This window comes from Balearica regulorum, chromosome 2 (genome assembly GCF_011004875.1).
Source record: "Balearica regulorum gibbericeps isolate bBalReg1 chromosome 2, bBalReg1.pri, whole genome shotgun sequence".
Lineage (NCBI taxonomy): Eukaryota > Metazoa > Chordata > Aves > Gruiformes > Gruidae > Balearica > Balearica regulorum.
In genome coordinates this window covers 86,101,652-86,121,846 of record NC_046185.1, presented here as the reverse complement: position 1 = coordinate 86,121,846, position 20,195 = coordinate 86,101,652, and the positions used below count along the sequence as shown (strand labels likewise).

Here is a 20,195-nt window from a genome sequence, read left to right as displayed (position 1 = left end):
AGCACCACACAGTCAAAACAGTCAAAAAAATAGAAAGTGCATGTGAGTTTTGTACAAGGAGTTGTTGGGATAATGCATTATATTCAGGGGTTTTTTCAGTGGAAGAATACACTTCATGTTCTTATTTCCACATCTAGGCACTGGAGAACTGCACTTTGTGGAAAGTAGAGGATGTACTAAGTGGCTGCTTTGGGTTTTTTTTGTCACTGGAGAACACCAGATCTATTGTTGAGTCTTTTTTTGTAGTGTATATGGTATGGGAAGGGAAACTTGCACCTGAAAAACTCTGAGGAAGTCATATAATTGGTGGTGTCCTTCAGAAATGATTACTCTTTATATAAATTTTGAAGTAGAAAGGAAATTACAGTGTATTGGGAAGGTTAATTTATGTTAGTCAGCAGTCAATATATTTGGTGTTTTTTCTGACAATTTACCACTCTTAGGCATGCCTGTAAGGGATAAACTTTCATTTTTCTTATGAGGCATATATATATATATAAAAAAATATTTGTATGTATGTATGTGTGAGGAAAATTTGTTGTCCTGAAATTTCTGGCCTAAAGACCAAATCAAATGTAGTTGTCATGAAATCTTTGTCCCGCTTAATGAAGAGATTGAATCATATGAATGACTGAGAATTATTTGGTTTTTGAAATAAGTTGAAGAAAATTAGAGACCTGAGGGTTTTGCCTTGATTTCCTAGGACTATATGAAAAAAAGATAAAAATCAATAAGATCTTGGTAAGAGACTTTGTAATACATGGCTTTGGCTTTTTTTTTTTTTTCTTTTTTTCTTTGGGAGATGGAATGCTTATTCTTTGCAGAACAAAAGGGACATCTAGGAGGTGAAACTTTGCTACCTCCCTTCGGCTGAAAGGGACAACTCTGAAAGTCAATTAAAAAAAAAAAAAAAGTCTTAGTTTTGCTGCAAATACTTGAAAAGATTCTAGTGTTCTTCAGAATCAGATTGGTCACAGTTTGGTCTCTCTGTTTCAAAGATCCCTTCAGACAGTAAGGATGTGAACTAAAGCTTCATTGAGGATGCTGTAATTTTTTTCCAATACTCACACAAGCAGACAAACCCTAAGTTTTAACATGGCATATAGTCCAGCCTCCTATACAAACTGATCATGAAAAGATATATTGTGCCCTATGCTAATATGTATCTAAAAACTTGTCCTGATTTTCCAAAGTACTCTGCACACATAGTCTCCAACTGAGAGCATCTTTGAGAAGCGGACCTCTTTAACTGAGGTGTCCAAGTGTAAACTTAATATTTTATGTTAGCTGTTGCATTTTAATAAACAAGTGTCTCATTTTCTATCTCTTTCCTTTGCTCTCCTCCCAGTACTAGTTCTAAAATTTGCTACAGCAGATAAGAGAGGCAGATAGGAAAGGCGATTAATAAGTCAGCGGTAAAGGGGCGAGTTGATTAATGTGTTGACAAACTGGGATGTTGGTGCTGTATTTTGTTCTTAATTAATGTAACTTGAGCCAGTCAGACAACTGGGATGCTGCACAGTTGCTGGCACTCATCTGTGTATTTATGGGGCAATTAGCAATTCCTTGCACCTTGTCTGCAGGTTCACTTACATAATTGTGGTGTGGTTATTTCTCAGTAATAATAAAATATGAAAGTCTCTGTAATCCGGCTGAAAGGTCTTCTTTGCATAACTATTATTCTTTTTTTTTTTTCTGAACAAGGGCTGAGTAGGTAAGTCTTTTTCATTGATTAGCTGAGAGCCATTTTAGCCACCTCATTAAGAAATAGCCACAATAATTCTTTCTGCTCTGATTGTCTGCTGCTCACAGGAGCTGCTGCCCAGCTGGGCTGCCAACTATTGCCTCAGATGCTAACTAGTTAAATATTTAATTATCATTAGTGATGCTTGAATACCATAATGATGGCTAACACAGGTAATAGAGAAGTAGAGCCTTTTTTACTGAGCTGGGAAGGGCCTTCAGAAGCCATAGTACTTTCTGTATTTGGAGGGGTAGCACCCTAGAGGATGAATTCCTTATTTCATGCTAATGACAAACCTGGATCTTGGAACCTTGTTTTTTTCTTTTTGTTTCCTTGGTGACAATAGATTTGTTTCTGAGCTTTTCATCATTACGCAAACAAGTATAGCAGAATCATCGTGATAAATACTTATACATAAACACCATTCTGAGGTGGGACACGGAACTTCCCAAATGTTTGGCGAAACAGAGAGGAAAAATACAGGGATAGTCCCCTTCCCCAGTAATATCAAAATATAGTTAGGGCTCTCAAGTGGGTGACCTTAGTGCCAGTCCAGGTTTTGAACTGCTCAGCAGAGATTCTGTCTCGCACGTGTCAGGTGAGAGGTGTGTCTGCTGGGCTCCTGTCTGGTCTCTCTCTTGCTTTGGTCCTCGCCAGAAATGCCTTTCTGTCTCTGTGTCTGAATGAAGCTAGCAGGTAAATAGGTGGAAACACATCTGACAGTTTAGTAGATGTTGAGGTATACGGGGTTGCAAGTAGTGAATCAATGAAAAATTCTCATTGATCACATGAGTTTGTTGCATTATGTTTTGTCTGCAGAACCAAAGGAGTAGTAAAGCCAATAATGGTCGACATTGTCTCAAAAGTAAAACTTTATTCAATTTCTAAGTTGCAAGGTTTGGGTTTTAATGCTCTTTACTGCCACAAACCATATAAAAATGTGTCTGTGTATCAAAAGGGGTAAAAACAAAGAATTGTTTCAGTTCTTTTTGAAATGGAAAATAAGACTCTTCCTGGGGATAAAACCCTCCCAGGAATTTCAAAAGCTCTAACATCAGAGAAAATTTTAGCTAAAGTGAGGCAAAGTCATAAAAGCAGTTCAGCTGGAATTTCTCTAAGCGATAAGCTTTTACTGTCTTACATATCATAAATTGCTTTTAACACCTTACTAACACCCAGCAAAGTAAGTACTTGATTTTATGGTGAATTAATTGTTCACTTTATATTTCTGAATAATCTGTCACAAAATTATGAGAAATAATTTTACCATGTCTGTTAGAGAAAAGTAGGAAGCTGAGTACCTTTTTAAAGAATATTAGAGATATAAATGAATTAATTTACAGATATATTTTATAAAACTTACTGTGCAAACTGAGCTTTCTTTACTTGCATATGAAGATTATCCACATAACAATTGTGTCACTAAATAAAGTTTGATTATTGCATTTATGATAAAGTATGGACCAAAAGCATTAAAATATAGAGCTTTATATGGAAAAAATATTTTCATATAAATATTTTAGGTATCATAGGTGAGGTAATCTTTTTGTTTACTAGATTAAAATGCTATCTTCCCACTCTATTTTGTGCATTTAATATCTATTAAGTATCTGCATGTTTATTACTATTCATTTGTAAGTCTTTCAAGTACAGAGCATATTTTCTTCCTTGAAAGGATTCTAAGGATTTCACCAGGCACTTGAAGTCTGTAGTGACTCTGAAAAATCAAACTACTGTTATTTAGAAGCATACACCTATATTTTGAGCTCCCATGTTAACAAATGCAATTACTAGTAACAATAAATAGAGACTAATGCATCTATAAAGAAGAAATTGGGAAATTAATCGAAAAGTGAACTATAACCATCTCTAAAATTTCTTGGGACATTCAGAGACTCCTTTCTAGGAGGAAGAGAAGAGAGTTTGACAAATGAGAGAGTTTATTTTGGCTCACCTACTGGCTTGACGTGAATGACAAAAGCCGTCTTCATGAAGAGACTTGGTCATAGTGCTTGTGGGTGAGGCTTTGAAACTCCAGAAAACCAGGAAGTACTTGCTGCTAATGCAAGGTAGCAAGGGAGATTTCTCCTCAGTGGAGGAGGACTGGGTTGGGAGCACTTTAACAGTCTAGACACACATAAATCCATGGGATCTGATGGGTTGCATCTATGAATGCTGTGGGAGCTGGCTGATGTCATTGCAAGGCCATTCTCAGTCATCTTTGAAAGGTCATGACAATCAGGAGAGGTTCCCAAGGACTGGAAGACAGCAAATGTCACCCTTATCTTCAAGAAGGGCAAGAAGGAAGATCTGGGGCACTAGAGGCCAGTCAGCCTCACCTAAGTCCCTAGGAAAGTAATGGAGCCCTGGAAACCATTTCCAAACAGATGAAGGACAATACTCTCATACTAAGAGTAGTTAGTATGGATTTACAAAGGAGAAATCACGCTTAAGTAACCTGATAGTCTTCTATAATGAGGTGACTAGCTTGGCGGATGAGGGGAGAGTAATGGATGTTGTTTACCTTGACTTTGAAATGGCTTTTCACACTGTCTGGCAAACATCCTCATAGTTTGAGGAACACAGTACATGAAGTACTGAATAGATATGCAGGCAGTGAAGTAGATCAAAAACTTGCAGAATGGACAGGCTACTGGAATAGATTGTCCAGAGAGGTTGTGGAGTCTCCATCTGTGGAGAAATTCAAAATCTGGCTGGGTTGTCCTGGACAATCTGTTGTAGTTGATCCTGCTTGAACTGAGGGGTTAGACTAGATGGACATAAGAACTCCCTTCCAATCTCAGCCATTCTGTGATTCTGTGACTCGGTGATGAGCAGAGCCACACAGTGGGTCACACTTGACCACACATCAGAAGTCACACGGAGGAAAATACATGTTTATTTACACCAAAGCAATAGCTCCCTCTGTGGTTTTTCAGTGCAGAGTATTAGCCTTGCTTCTAGCTTAGTCTTTGGCCCAGGACTCCATTTCTACCTGGACAAATGCATGCATCTCTTTGGGCTGTGTCCTCTAGTAAGGTTAATTCACTCATTTTAGGGAAGTATTTGATTTAGGTTGCTCCACACTAAATGTGTCAATCTTTCTACCTTGAGGCCTGAAGGTATTTTTTTTAGTACAATAGGACTGTGCCCTTAGCGATTACAATATATCTGATTGATTGGCTGCAATCTATAATACTGCAGGTATGACATTATCCTCTCTCCACAATGCTGTTCTTTGTGAGTTCAGCTGAGGTGCAATTTCATCAGGGACTATTTCAGCACTTTGTTTCACTGAGCTTAACCTTAAAAAGGCATTATTGATTTCCTATCTAAACCACAGTTTTGCAAACTGCAGTAACTAGACAAATTTACGCTTATTATAAAAAATAAAAAATATATGCAATAAACAAGCTGCTCATTACATGTCTTGAACTAAGTTATGTAAATCATAAACCACCTATCCATTATACAGTTGCATTTTTACTGTAACATGGAGGGAGCTGAGACAAAAGTAAGGGAAAAACTTTGCTTAAATTACAAACACAAAAGAAAAACAAACCAGTGCCTTTTATGAATACTGAGCATATTGGATGTAATAGTTTTTTTGAAAATGCATGCTTTATTTTAATTAATACTGTTTTATCTAACTTTAAAATAATTCAAAGCAGGATGTTAGGGGAAAAGCATAATAATGTTATATTTTTTTGATTCTAAGTTAAACCAATGCTAACTGAGAATGCCTTATGACTCTTTATGGACATTTTTATTAATAAAAAAAAAAGAGGTGGGGTTTGAAATTGTAAATAAGCTTTCAAAGATTGATGAGATTTTGCATTTCACATTTAAAGTTGTCTATTTCCTGTATTTTTTGTAATTCTGGGAGATGGGGCATTTATGCATGAACCACAAAACAGAGACAAAAGATTACTTGCCTTTAATTTGTTAAATTAAAAGATACTTGCATGACTGAAATTATGAAAATATATTCACCCCAGTTAATAGAGGCCCACTTGTGTAACATACGAGGAAAAAAGGGGTCAGTGAGAGGAAGCCTCCAATAATTTGTTATTGAGTGTGAGTGTTATATACATGAGAAAACCTGTCTCTCCTCTAATATATTATTTTCTTGTCCTTTTAATTTAAAATTTAGAAGGGTAGGAAAGAATCTGCAAGGAAAATTATTTTCACAAATAAGATTTGTGTTTATTTCTCTGGACAAGACAGATAAGGCTGCAGCAGTAGGTGCCACCAAAATGAGCCCTTTACTTCCTCCTGCACCACCTCATCTATTGTCTGCATTGGACCTTAACTGCTGAAATTCACAGCAAGCATCTGTTATAAAATTACTCTAATTCATTAGACTTGAATTTGGGAAATGCACAGTCACACATGAGAGACAGGAGGATTTATAAAGATGAAAGTCAGGCAAGGATATTGTTTTATCTTTTCTAGAGACTGTACACAAAATGCTTCATGGTTGCTTTTAACATTGCTGAGTTTAATCGCTGGCTTACTTTGGGAACACTTCCACATTGACTGGAGAGTGGAAGGTTTTACTTCAGTGAAAGGTTTTAGAAGAGACTAGCTATTCACAGACAGCTGTGATATTTGGTGAGTTTTCATGAAACACATCTCGTTCTGAACAGAAAAAAAAGAAGATTACTTTGGCTGAATTTATTTATAGATAGCTGTACTCTCTAGTTAGAATAGCTGTTGTCAGTCTAACTAGAGCCTGTCTCAGTTGCTGTGATGACCTTATATTCCCATGCTGTAACGGTGGGCAAAACAAAGAAAACTGTTTTAAAGAATAAAAATAGAAGCCCTAGAGTTACTATTTATGATGCTTTAAAACCCATGAAGGATTTTTTTGTTAGTTCATCGAAGATCAGAAAAGAGTCATAGGCTCATTGAAACTGCTGGTCCTAACAGAGCATGTGTAGGTAGGGTGAGAACAAGTCAGAATGAGTTGTGCAAAGAGATACAGTACTAAGCATAGAAGTTATTTATTACTGAGCATTGGAGTAAGTCCAGTGTAAGCTAGAAGATTCCAGAATGTTGAGAGGCCTGAGCTGAATGTTCTCACAGTTAAGAAAATTGATGGGTTATCTCTCAGTCCTGTTGAATCTGGGACTACTTGTTAATATTCACAAGATTAATGGCTTGAAACTTGTTGGGCAAAACTGTTGTTTGTCATTTTTTCCTAAGGAGGGTACCATCCTCTGAAATTACATAATTAAGTATTGTTAGCAGAAACCTATTTAACCTTTCAGAAGACCAAAAATGTAAGAGTTGGGCTGAAAGTACAAGTCAAGCTATGGATTTCCATAATCTATTATGGAAAAGAATATTAAGGATTAAATACTTCTTAATACTATGGTGAGAGACACAGAGACATTTAAAACTATTTTATCGAAATCACAATAATTAGGAATAGGGGGCCCATATTTTCAATTTTAATTGTCTAAGGTTATACACCAAGTTTACATTAGGCAATAATTGTGCCATTATATGTACAATAGACAATCAAATGCCTACAAGGACTCATTTTAAAATATCTATCCTTGAGTTACTTAGGTAATTTAGTATATTTATGTCATCCTTCTAACACAAGAAACTGGAATGGATTGTATCAAATTTATTATAATCAGTCTGACCAATAGCACAAAGTCTATTAATAATGGGACATTAACGAAAGTATGTTTGTAATCTGAAGTAATTGATAGAATGCCTTACAGGTTGGGAAAAATAGAAATACCATAAGGAATAACAAAATGGTATGTTACAGACCACATTGAACCATGCTCACATTCATTCCAGTATCCCATATTACTTACAAAATTATAAATATATTTGAGTTGCAGCCTGAGAGTTGTCAATTCTTCCCTTACATATATTCCTAATGTGTTGAAAGGTTTTTGATTTGTTTGCCTTTCTCTCCTCTCCCCCATCTCATGTATTCATTCAAAAAAACATAGGACAGTTGAATGAAGGGTGATTTCCTGATTGTCTGTGCTTTGACATTGACAGATTCCTACCAGAAATGGAAATGTTTGTAATTTATCAAAAATAAAGATTCTAGATCATTGCAAAGTATGTATAAATTCACCATAGTACTTTCCTGAGACAAGACCAACATAACATGATACAAGATAGAATAAAAATAAAATTGACTATATTACTTCTTCATCTGGCCATCTTCCTGAAGTAAAGGAAACCTTGTACTGTTCTGAGGCATTTTGTTTCTTAATTTTAACTGATGATTAAACTATAGAGCTGCATTATATATTTATTGAGTAGTACTGGCCTGGATTTGAATGTCACCAAAATAAACATTCATTTTTAACCTGTAGTGAAAATTTCATTTTACCTGAGTTAACTTTCAAGAGTTCAATGAACCATGGAGCCTTGTGCATTGACTGATGTATTTTCATTTTTATAATGAAAGTTGCAGTCTTTTTTTTTTTTTTTTGTAGCGATTGTCTCCCTGATGTTCTTATACATGTTTGTGAGTTAGCCATGATAAATTCCCATGTACAGGATGATGGCTCAGTGGCTTATATTTAAGTCATAAGTGATGAAGAAGGCAAAGGCACGGACTGAGAGAATGAAGAACTGCCCACTGTAGGAGAAGATCAGGTTCGAGACTATCTAAGGATCCTGAAGGTGCACAAGTCCATGGGACCTGATGAGATGCATCCACAGGTCCTGAGGAAACTGGCGGATGAAGTTGCTAAGCCACTCTCCATCCTATTTGAGAAGTCATGGCAGTCTGGTGAAGTTCTCACTGATTGGAAAAGGGGAAACGTAACCCCCATTTTTAAAAAGGGAAAAAAGAGAGACCCGGGGAACTACAGGCCAATCAGTCTCACCTCTGTGCCTGGCAAGATCATGGAGCAGATCCACCTGGAAACTATGTTCAGACAGATGGAAAATAAGGAGGTGATCATCCAGGTCATCTACCTGGACTTGTGTAAAGCATTTGACAGTGTCCCTCACAACATCCTTGTCTCTAAATTAGAGAGACCTGGATTTGATGGATAGACCACTCAGTGGATAAGGAATCGTCTGGATGGTCGCACTCAAAGAGTTGTGGTCAACAACTCGACGTCCAAGTGGAGAACAGTGATGAGTGGCATTCCTCAGGGGTCGGTATTGGGACTGGCACTGTTTAACATCTTTGTCGGTGACATGGACAGTGGAATCGAGTGCAGCAAGTTTGCCAACCACACCAAGCTGTGTGGTGTGGTTGACACACTGGAGGGAAGGGATGCCATCCAGAGGGACTTTAACAGGCTTGAGAGGTGGGCCCGTGCGAACCGCATGAAGTTCAAGAAGACCAAGTGCAAGGTCCTGCACATGGGTCAGCGCAATCCCAAGCACAAAAACAGGCTGGGCAGAGAATGGCTTGAGAGCAGCCCTGCAGAGAAGGACTTGGGGATGTTGGTGGATGAGAAGCTCGACATGAGCCAGCAATGTGTGCTTGCAGCCCAGAAAACCAACCATATCCTGGGCTGCATCAACAGAAGGGAGGTCAAGGGAAGTGATTCTTTCTCTCTACTCCACTGTCGTGAGACCCTACTTGGAGAACTGTGTTCAGCTCTGTGGCCCACAACATAAGAAGGACATGGAGCTGTCGGACAGAGTTCAGAGAAGGGCCACAAAGATGGTCAGAGGGCTGGAGCACCTCTCCTATGAAGACAGGCTGAGAGAGTTGAAAGTGTTCAGCCTGGAGAAGAGAAGGCTTTGGGGAGACTTTACAGCAGTTTTCCAGTACCTGAAGGGGCCTACAGGAAAGCTGGAGAGGGACTGGTTACGAGGGCATGTAGTAATAGGACAAGGGAAAAAATTCTTCACTGTGAGGGTGGTGACGCACTGGAACAGGTTGCCCAGAGAGATTATGGATGCCCCATCCCTGGAAGTGTTCAAGGCCAGGCTGGATGGGGCTTTGGGCAACGTGGTGTAGTGGAGGGTGTCCCTGCCCATGGCAGGGTGACTGGAACGAGATGATCTTTGAGGTCCCTTCCAACCCAAACCATTTGTGATTTTATGGTTCTAATGATGACAAAGCTGACACAATATGTATAAATAGCTGTATATAGAACCAGTTTATTGTTTTGCACTTACACAGAATATTTTTATATTGCTTTTTTTTTCATTACATTTTCTATAACCCTTAGCATTGTACAGCTACACATTTTTTGGAAGTATGTATCATCTGATTTTGTTATGTTACCAAACTCTCTTAAGTAATCACTTTTTTATATGCTAGAAAGCCAGTTATTAAGGCATGTCTGTGGAGCTATACCGCTTTTATTATTGTAGTGCTTAGAAATGCCAACCATAATTAGACTCCTCTCCAATGTTAGGCAGTTCATAAATATGTTTATTGGATACTGGTATAGTATATCACATGCTTTTTGTGCTGTAATATATCTTTGTGGCAAACTTCCTATGAATGTGCTACAAGGACAGTCATACTCGAAGATCAGGGACATCATTCTCATCTCACTTTGGTTTTATGCCAGTAAAAACTCAATGGAGTATTCCAGATTCATATTAGTATCACTCCTCATATCTATAGGCATAACTGACATTAGAATTGAACTCTTAACTCAGTATAGAAAATACAACTTTGCAAATAACCATTGAATAGACAGAAAGGGTGGCTTTGGCAGTCAAATCCAAAAATCATAGCCTTAATCAAACTCTTATTTTTCTTGCCAAGTTCAATAATTAATAACTTTATATCAAGGAAAACATCTGACATAAAATATTAGAATTTGGGGGCTTTTTAAATAGAATTTAACAAAAGGAGAGCTAAAGTCACATTATTTCAGGAGAAAGGCCATTATCTGCTTGTTGTCCAGTAGTTCAATCAGTACAGTTCTCCTCCAGATGATGACATATATCTTCCAGAAATATCAAGATTCATCTTCCATTTGTGCGTTTTCTACCCATATTTCTCACATTTTATCAGAGTGTTCTTTTTGCTAAGCTACAGAATATTTGGGGTTGGCATAAGGTACTGGTTTTCTGTTCTTCCTGTTCATCATCAGGTTCATATAAACAACCACTGAAGTAGGGACTGACATTCAGGTGTTCAACTTCATGAAGGGTCAATCTATATAGCTAGAGAGCCATTCTAGGTTTCTATGGCTTATTGTGTCCCACACAAAGGAAGATAAAGGAGTAAATGTTTTGGATCATGTTAAGACCCCAGTAAGTTGAGTGTTTTCTTAGCAGGTAGAACCACTGACAGTTACCTGGCATGGATTCCAGATGTTACACTTACCAAATGGGTTTTGTGGCTGCAGAGGTGGGACTTGCTCAATCACTCTGTTGAAACTTTTCCAACTTGTATGATGGAGAGATTGATAATTACTGTCCTTGGTAGTTTGAGGTTTCTAATCTGTTCACTTGTAATGTCCTTAACTCCCATCTTGGTAACATCAAGTAGTTCCTACCCTAACTAAAAAAGACAAGGTGGAAAATAGGTGGAAAAAATGAAGAATGACTGTTATTTCCAAGGTGTCTAGACAGGTTGTGAAGTTCAAGAAAGTCAAATTCACAAAGATATATGGACATCTGGAGTCTAATCAAATGGGAATTCTTTAACTAAATACCTTTAAGAATACTAGCCTAACTGATTTGCCTAAGGTCAGAGAAAGAAAACATCAAGGTGAGAGAGGAATTGAGGTTTTCCATATCCTTCTACAGTTCCTTTAACCGCAATATATATCATCTCAAATGCTTTAGCAGTTAATTTTAATATACACTGACAGCATAGACTTTTTTTCCATGTTGTTGTATTTTCTTATTTCAAAGTATCGAAGAGAAGCGAGGTTAGATGATAAGCTATTACAGCATATCCACAGTTAGAGATCTTAGCTGTTTTTCCCTCTGGCATGGATCAACCATTTTACAGTACTGCCAAGTTTTTTCATACCTCTTTACGGGTAGGAAGATGGTTGCTCTACATTAGCTTTTGTTTCACATAAGCAAAAGCTTTCTCTATGCTGATAGATTTACGATTGAGGTGGCTGCAGAAATGTTCCCACCGTCAGTGCATAATGGATACTTTGTCAGTAAGCAATTTGCCTCCATTCATGGAGGCACAATTATCAGCTTTGCTGGACTGAAGACAGTTCTAAGTGCTTCATGAAGCTTTAGTGTTTCTTGCTTGTCTGCATGTGACAGTAGCACATCTGCTGTGTGATTGAAGTAGATACTTCATACAGATCTGCACTGGTTTTAGCTGGGATAGAGTTAATTTACTTCATAGTAGCTTGTAGGGTGCTATGTTTTGGATTTGTGATGGAAACAGTGTTAACGCACTGATGTTTTAGTTGTTGCTGAGCAGTTCTTACACAGAGCCAAGGACTTTTCTGCTTCTCACACCACCCCACCAGCCAGTAGGCTGGGGGTGCACAAGGAGCTGGGAGGGGACATGGCTGGGACAGCTGACTCGTACCCACGAAAGGAATATCACATACCATATGATGTCATGCTCAGCAATAAAACTGGGCAGATAGAAGGAGGAAAGAGAGTACGTTTGGAGTTATAGCATTTGTCTTCCCAAGTAATGGTTATGTGTGATGGAGCCCTGCTTTCCCAGAGATGGCTGAACACCTGCCTGCCCATGGGAAGTAGTGAATTAATTCCTTGCTTTGCTTTGCTTGCACATGTGGCTTTTGCTTTACCTGTCAAACTGTCTTTGTCTCAAACCATGAGTTTTCTCACTTTTAGCCTTATGATTCTCTTCCCCATCCCACTCCAAGAGGGAGTGAGGGAGTGGCTGCATGGGGCTGAGCTGCCTGCTGGGCTTAAACCACAACAAGATCAAAGACCATTTAGAGTTTGCTTCCAAAGACTTCTCTAAATCAGGCCTTTTGTGCATACTAGTGACTGCAGAGGATGTATGGCTGTCCACTCTAGACGGGATAACCTTTGCCAAGCTTGGTAAGGTGATTTGTGTCTGTAGTGCATTGGCTGTCTTTGATTAAGAGTTATTGCAGCAGTAATGGCATGTATCAGTTTTGCTATTCCAAAAACATACCTTTGCTCAGGCTATTTAGACTAATGGCAGTACAATTCAGGTCAGTATCAAAATTCTTGCAGGAACACCTTTTATACTGTATTTTGTTATTCTCAATAAATAATTTTAGTAGTGACATTTAATTCATCATTTGAATTTCATGAGTTTCTAAGCCTGCAGTTTTGAGGACAGAATAAATAAGATTAAGATTTCTTAATTGTGGTGTTTTAACAGATTCTCCATGCTTGCTACTGGGTCACTTCACTTTTTCAAACTAGGGAAAAGAGTAAATGTAATCTCAGTGTATAAAAGTGTGTATGGGGGTAAGCTCATGCAGGTTCTCCCTCTGTAGCTCTCTTCATGGGTTAATTAAGTCACGCATAATGGTATGTAAATCTATATAAGATAGTTTGAAGAAATGACTAGCAACAGCTAATCTTGAAGAAAAGCAAGATCTAAGAAAAATCTGGCCTTCTGTATTTTCATATTGTATGGGAAAGAGATGCATTGAGAGTGCATGTCTGTGCACAACTCTTACTAGGTAAATATCTCTTTATGGGCATCAGAGGAAATAATTCCTTAAAAAATTTAGGAAATACAGTACCTTCCTTATGGCTAAATGTTCTGATTGGATTTCTAAATCCTTATCTCCTAGCCCTCGTAACAGTTTTCCAGGCAGGGATATATGAGGGTGCTAGATTTAAATGTTTAATGAGCATATGACAACATAAAAACTCCAAGACACGTTTAGGCATCTTGGCTGGAAGACTAAGACATAACTTAAAAAGAAAATGCAAAAGAATAAACACAGACTAAAATAAATATCAGCCTTAGCCTTTGAATTGCTGTACAAGTTCCAGCTGTGTTATTAAATATATTCTGCCAGGCCACTTCCACCAGGCTTCCTCCAAAGCCAGCACTGAAATACTGGGGAAGAAAAGGCAGCAGGGGGAAACCCTTTGCCTCAGTTTCCTACTGCTCGAGGGTTACCCAGCAGCAAGCTGGAGTGGTTCTCTCAAGTGCCCAAGTACTGGATTCTCAATTATTGGCCCTCTAACTGCTGAGCTATAAATTAAAAAAAAAAAAAAAAAAAAAAGAGAGAAAGAAAATTCTTCATGGTGAACTCTTTTGCGCCTGATGAGGGCATCTGTGCTGCAGTCCTGTACTGCAACACCTATTAGCCTCCCATTTTTCTCTGACCCTCCCGTTCATCAGCTTTTTGAAGCTGTAGGGAAGGAAGCAAGCAGTGGCGTTGCTCTTTCCTGACTCTGCAGCACGCGTTCTGGAAGGCAGTCTGGGAGACCGACAGAGAAGGGGTTAAAGTGCTCTGTGTTTTGCACTTGGTTACTAACCTTCCAGCCAAGGGGGAATTGTTCTCCTTTCATTGAAGTCCTTCAATCTCTTTGCATTACTTTTGGTGCCATATAACATTTTAAAAGCTCCCTGACTGACAGACATGGCCAGAGGCAGAGCTCTGCTGGGAGAACTGTAATGTACAGAGCCTCCTCAGCAAAGAGCAGTGGTATAGCAGTTAAATTGAATACAGCGTGATTTTGGGGTTTGTGAAGCAGTGCAGCCTATCCCACCACTTTTTTATGTTGTTTATTTCCAGCTCCTATCTGTGCCTGGGCAATTCAAAAGGATACTTTGAGTTCTTTGGTTTTATTTTTTTTGCTATGTTTCATTGTTACTATGATTTTGCCATAAAAACTAGGCATGCACCCTGCAACCATGAATTAGGAGAGGCACAGGAGTTGGGAAATCTTGGAACTGAATTATGGATGAACACAGTCTGAACCTGATGTTATATACCATTGAATGCATTGAAGAGAGAAGCACACAAAGTCATGTGAACCATTAAATAAAAAAGCTGCTAATAGAAATACGTAAGAAATACGTTGAGTGCAGTTCTCTGGTGTGATAGGGTCCTGTGTTAAAGTTTCTTTGCTGGAATAAAATCCATAGAATACAAATGGTAATGCAAGTGGGAAGTTTGTACCCATTGTACCTTAGAATATTTTGTTCTAGATGAAAAAAAATAAGAAATGTCTTGAGAGAAAAAAACCCAACAAAAAAAAAAATCTTAGAAAAGCTTTTTTTATTTAAAGGTTCATGAGCAGGTAGGAGTACTTCCCTCATTTTTAATCCTTTCTGAAGGTAGAATTAAAACGTTCATTTAAACTAGATACCATTTCACCAAATTTTTTACTTTCTTTCTTATGAAAACCTAAAAGATAGCCTTTCTAATCAGAACAGAAAATCTTGCCCTAAATTTAGAATAGGAAGTGAAGTTATTTTTCTAGGCTGTTGTTTGGGGGTGTTTTTTCTTCAAAATTTGATAGGTTTTCCAGGCTCCCAGTTATAAATCCTTTGTATTTAGATACTTCATCATGTACCTAACAAATAAGAATTTCTATGTTATTTATTGTTATGGATAGTAATAATATTATTCATAAGGAAAATATAACCTTTGGCAGTGTTTGAAAATGAAAAATATATATGGTTAGGTACTTTACTGTTTCTTCTCTGAGGTCCATATTATGCCATTGATTTTTAAGCAGAACTCTTTATTGATTTAGTAGAAACTTCTACTTAAAAATCAATGACACAATATGGCCCTAACAAAGTGCTGAATTCCATAGTGATATAAATTGTATTTTGGGGGTTTTTTTTACATGTAAATGCATCCATTCTAAATCCTACAAGCTGTGTTTCTTGTACCTGACAACCAGCAGACCGTAGAGTAGGCTGGCACTTCATACCTAGGTTGTAGGTCTCAATGAGACAAGGTTATTAATTCATTCTTAAATCTTGAATCCACAGTGGGATTTAAAATTTGTTAGTATAGAACTGTGGTTTATGGAAAGAAGTTGTCAGAAAACAACTTCGATCCCCTTCTATTCAAGTTAGTGCAACAGGCAGCCTGCCAGTCATCCACCCCTATTGATGAAGAACCACGGAAGAGAAAGTGTATTTGTTAAACAGATGTCCTGGGCCTTATGGAAGTGTGAAGGTTCAGTTTTAACACCTGCATCAGGGCCAGCATAGGCAAGCTTCGTGAAAGCCATTAAGTCATTTTCTCTATTAAAAGAAAGATCAATAGCTTGGAAGAGTGGGGAAAAATAAACACTAAAGTCTTCATGTTGCCTCAGTACTTACTGCTGCCCACCTGAAAATGAATGTAGATGTTGTGTTATTGGTTGTTGTCTAATTCTAGAATAGCCCCATTTATTTCAGCATGGATTCTGTAGATTTAGCAGTCTTCATGGTGTCTTTATTGGAGGCTGGGTCACAGCATTTTTAGATAGTGTGGGTGCTCATTTTCACCAGTATATTGCTGCTGAATTTGGCACAAAGTTGCAAATGACAGCTAGAGCTACATTTTATTGATCTTGTTTCATATTCCATAATATTTAAATATTTACATCCCTAATATTTAAATATTTACATCTTTTAGCACTGTCATTTTATTAATTGCAGGCAATGAATCAGAACGTTTCATAAATACAAAAAGAAAGCACCTCTCTTAATTATACTGTGGCTAGAAAACACAGTATATTTTCCTATCTGTCTTTCTGTTAAAATGGTCTGTGCTGGTATAAACAGAGCAATGTGAGAGCATAACAATTCCTTTAGGGTTTGGGGTTTTTTTCTTCTTTGCTGATGGCATTTGGCTGCTACAAGGATCACCACAGTTTTAATTGTCACCTTGACGTGATAGTTCTGTCTCAGCCCTGTAGTTAGTTAGCACTGATTTATTTTTAATCTCTGTACCTGGCATTTGTCGGTATAAATAAGTATCACTGTCTTATCTTGCTGGCTTCTGTGTTGTTTCATTTTCTACGCTTACTGCAGTTCTACCATTTTCTCCATATATCAGGACTGCATTTTTTAATGTACTTTAGCGTGGTCCTGAAGAACACAGCTATCATTTTGATACAAGGCTTGTCACGGGAAGAGAATGCCACTCATTGACTTCATATTGTGTGTTGGCAGCTTTATGGCATTTAGCTGTATGGGCACTATTTCCCATTTTTTATTTCCCATAGAATTCATACAAATCTATCCTCCAGAGTCCAAGATTCACTATAAACTTTGTCCAAGTCCACCCACAGACAGAAGGGGATGCTTCCAAGATGCTTTTCTGGCAGGGACAACAAGCAAAGCATTCCTGCTCTGGACAGTAGGATGGAAGAGTGGGTCCCTTCTTCCCCAATACGTTCTGTATAAATCCAGAGTAAACTATTTTTTACATCACTGATGGGTGACAGCTTTGTCTGATAAGTGGGTGATAAAGCAAAAGCTACGGGCCTGTCCTCAGACAGACACAAAGGTAATGCTAAGCAGAGCAAGAATGAGCTATTCCTGTAATAACTTTACAATGTTCTAGAGCAGCTCGGTGCTACAATCAAAATAGCAATCTCTTTTAAAACTGTGATTCCTAATCTTTTTCTCTGTCTCTAGAAACTAACTAGGTGTGAGAATTTTGATGAACGCTTCAATGTAATTTTATGTAATTTGATGTTGCCATGTAAATCTCTTTTATAGGTCCCTTTAGATGGAATTTAATGCGGCAAAAACCTTGTCATCAGAAGGATTAATGCCTGCATTAGCATTTCCGCAATAAAATCAGAAGCTAAGTGGTGGAGGCCACAGACACCTCAAACCTGGATTCCTCTGCTCTGCATTAAGTGCTGGAGTTTTTATTACTTGCTGTAGGGAAGCCGTTGCCAATGCTTACAAGGAACTGCTTATCTCTGCTTCTCTGGGTCCTGTTTGATGGAGGTCTCCTAACGCCACTGCATCCACAACCACAACAGACTTTAGAAGCAGAGCCAAGAGAAAATGTTGTCCCAGTGCCAGGGAGGAGGTCATCTGCCCAGCGAGTCAAACGAGGCTGGGTCTGGAATCAATTTTTTGTGCTGGAGGAGTACATGGGCTCCGAACCTCAGTATGTGGGAAAGGTAATTTTTTACTCTTTCTTTAAAAGTTGAAATGACACAGAGAAATAGTAAAATGTGTTATAAATGATTACCTGTTTCTGATGGGGCAAATCTTCTTCAACTGATAGTAGTTCCCTCTGCTCATCCCCTTCACCATTCAGCCTCTCATATAGCCACTATAGAGGCTATTATTATTTTTAGTGCACAGTTTTATAACATTTACTTTCCACCATTGTATGTTTGTCTTATTTCCTTATACTTGGTTTTGGAATAAAACAAAAAAAAAAAAAAAAAAAAAAAAAGGAGTTCTGAGATAAGTTTGTGGTGCACAACTAACTTTAATCGAGTCTACTGTAATAGCATACTTGATTTTTAGCAATGAATATGTCAGACTGATATTAGAGATAAGAGTTAAGCCAGAAATCTCTAGCCCAGAATGCAGAGTCATTTCTGTGATTGGTATGGTTACTCCAAGTCAGTTTTCAGCTAATGAAGATACCTGCTTTTTCCTCTGTTATCTTATGCCTCAGTATAATTTGTTTTTATTTCTGATGGTTCAGATTGTTTTCAAGTATTTCGAATATGTTTTATTGCTTCATAATTCAAACTCTTGCATTATAGCTTTTATACTCTATGTGCAGACATGCACACTCACACATGCAGAGAATTTATGCAATTCTCTCTCTCATTATATGACCACTATTTCTATAATAGGGCATGAGTAATTTGATAGCCAGCTGTTCTAAGGGATGTGGGGGGTGAATTTGGATAACAGAGTTTTCAGAAAGGAAAGGTGAAAGTGAGACCTAAAAAAAAATAGTTAGCACAGTATATAATTGGATGCTATGTATAATTTTCAGTTGAAGGAAAGGTCCTTATTCAATGAAAATAAGAGGTCAGAGATTAATTTCCTGGGTCCCCAAATGCCAGTTCCCTAGACAGTGAGGTTCAAATTTGCCTACCATAAATATGAGGCATCATGCTTCAGTTTCTACTTCAATACCATGTTTTAACTTTTTTTAATGTAAAAACTGGGAATGTGGGTTTTTTTTCTAAATATGAATAAAATTCACAGAAAATTAATTTTCCCTCCTACCCTTCCAGGAGACTATTCTAAGTAGAGAATGTATAAATAAAACAGCCAAAGACTACATGTGGTTCACTAGTTGATTTGACAAACCAGCCAAAAATGTACTCAGATATTACACATGTAGACGTTAGTGTTAAGTACTAAAACATATTAGTCAAAACAATTTACAAAGCAGTATGTTTATATCATAAAGATGATGCAATGAGTTTCCTTTACAGTCTGAAGAGAGGGGGATCACATAATGAAAAGTTGCATCTTTGTGACACCCGTTTCATGCAAATTACACTTTCTCTAACACATATCTTTGTTCTGGCCACTCACTAAAGATGCAAACGAGGACTCTAATCACATTCGATGCTGTAGCGCAGGCAACGTGATTGCTGTGCTTTTTGCCTCAGAAGACAGAGATGTTATTGCTGCACCACTGTAAATCATTAGTCTTTATTCCTTTATGTAAGATACTCTGGGTGGTAATTTAGGGTCAGTTCTAAGCTGCCAAAATAATATTAATTTGCACAAAATTGACTCTAATCGATTCATTTGAATATGAGTTTATACGTAATTTCAGAACTAATGGGATATTTTCATTAAGAGTAACACTTATCACATCACAGGTTTACCTGGCATGTTTTTAACTCTTAGGACTTTTTTGAACTGTTACAAGTTGTGGAAAAGACACTTTTCAAAAATGAGGAAGGATCTAATTGCAGTGTAGTACATGCAATAGTGCTGTTTCATGACAGGATATCATATACCACTGTTACCTAATAAATAAAATAAAGTATGGAAGGATCTTGGTGGTGAAACACAAAATAAATTAGGATGATTAATTAGTACATCAGTAACATTAAGTCAAAAAATCTGCTTCCAGAATAATGCAATTTATTCCAGATGATAATTTTTTTTTAACAATATTTATTACCTGGTTAGCATCCTTTTGATGTTTATTACAATATTTTATCTATATTTAACTACTTGCTTCAATATACCTGAAAAAAGAACTTGCCAGTTTTTAGAAAAGTCTTCTTTGCCTGATCTCTTAAAACAAACAAACAAAAACCCCCAAGATGTAAATGTTAGTGTTTTCCCCTTATTTTCCACAAAGCTCTCAAAGAAAGTAGAGCACTGAATGGGAGAAGTTCTTTAGAGAAATTGTGCTTTGAAATCCAGATAGTGAAAGCCATGCTTAATATATATATTCAGACTATTGTTAACATACTGAAATGCACTCAACAGTGGCAAATCAAGATCTTTAGATCTTATGTAACTTTAAAAATCACAGAAATTTTTTAAGGTACAAAATACAATTGAGTTCTTGATTGATTGCAGAAATAAATTTGGTTTATATTTACCATAATTTAGCTTTATTCCAAAATAATA

General features: G+C 37.4%; 1 protein-coding gene across 2 annotated transcripts in view; it reads left to right on the top strand.

Annotated features, from left to right (window-relative positions):
• The window catches only part of CDH12 (cadherin 12), a 591,317-nt gene that overhangs the window by 411,261 nt on the left and 159,861 nt on the right, over positions 1–20,195 (top strand). For both annotated transcript variants that reach the window (XM_075744849.1, XM_075744850.1), the window contains one exon: positions 17,331–17,746. In XM_075744849.1, the coding sequence (XP_075600964.1) occupies positions 17,516–17,746 (231 nt within the window). In that variant the 5' untranslated portion in view covers positions 17,331–17,515. The remainder of the gene's footprint in view (positions 1–17,330; positions 17,747–20,195) is intronic.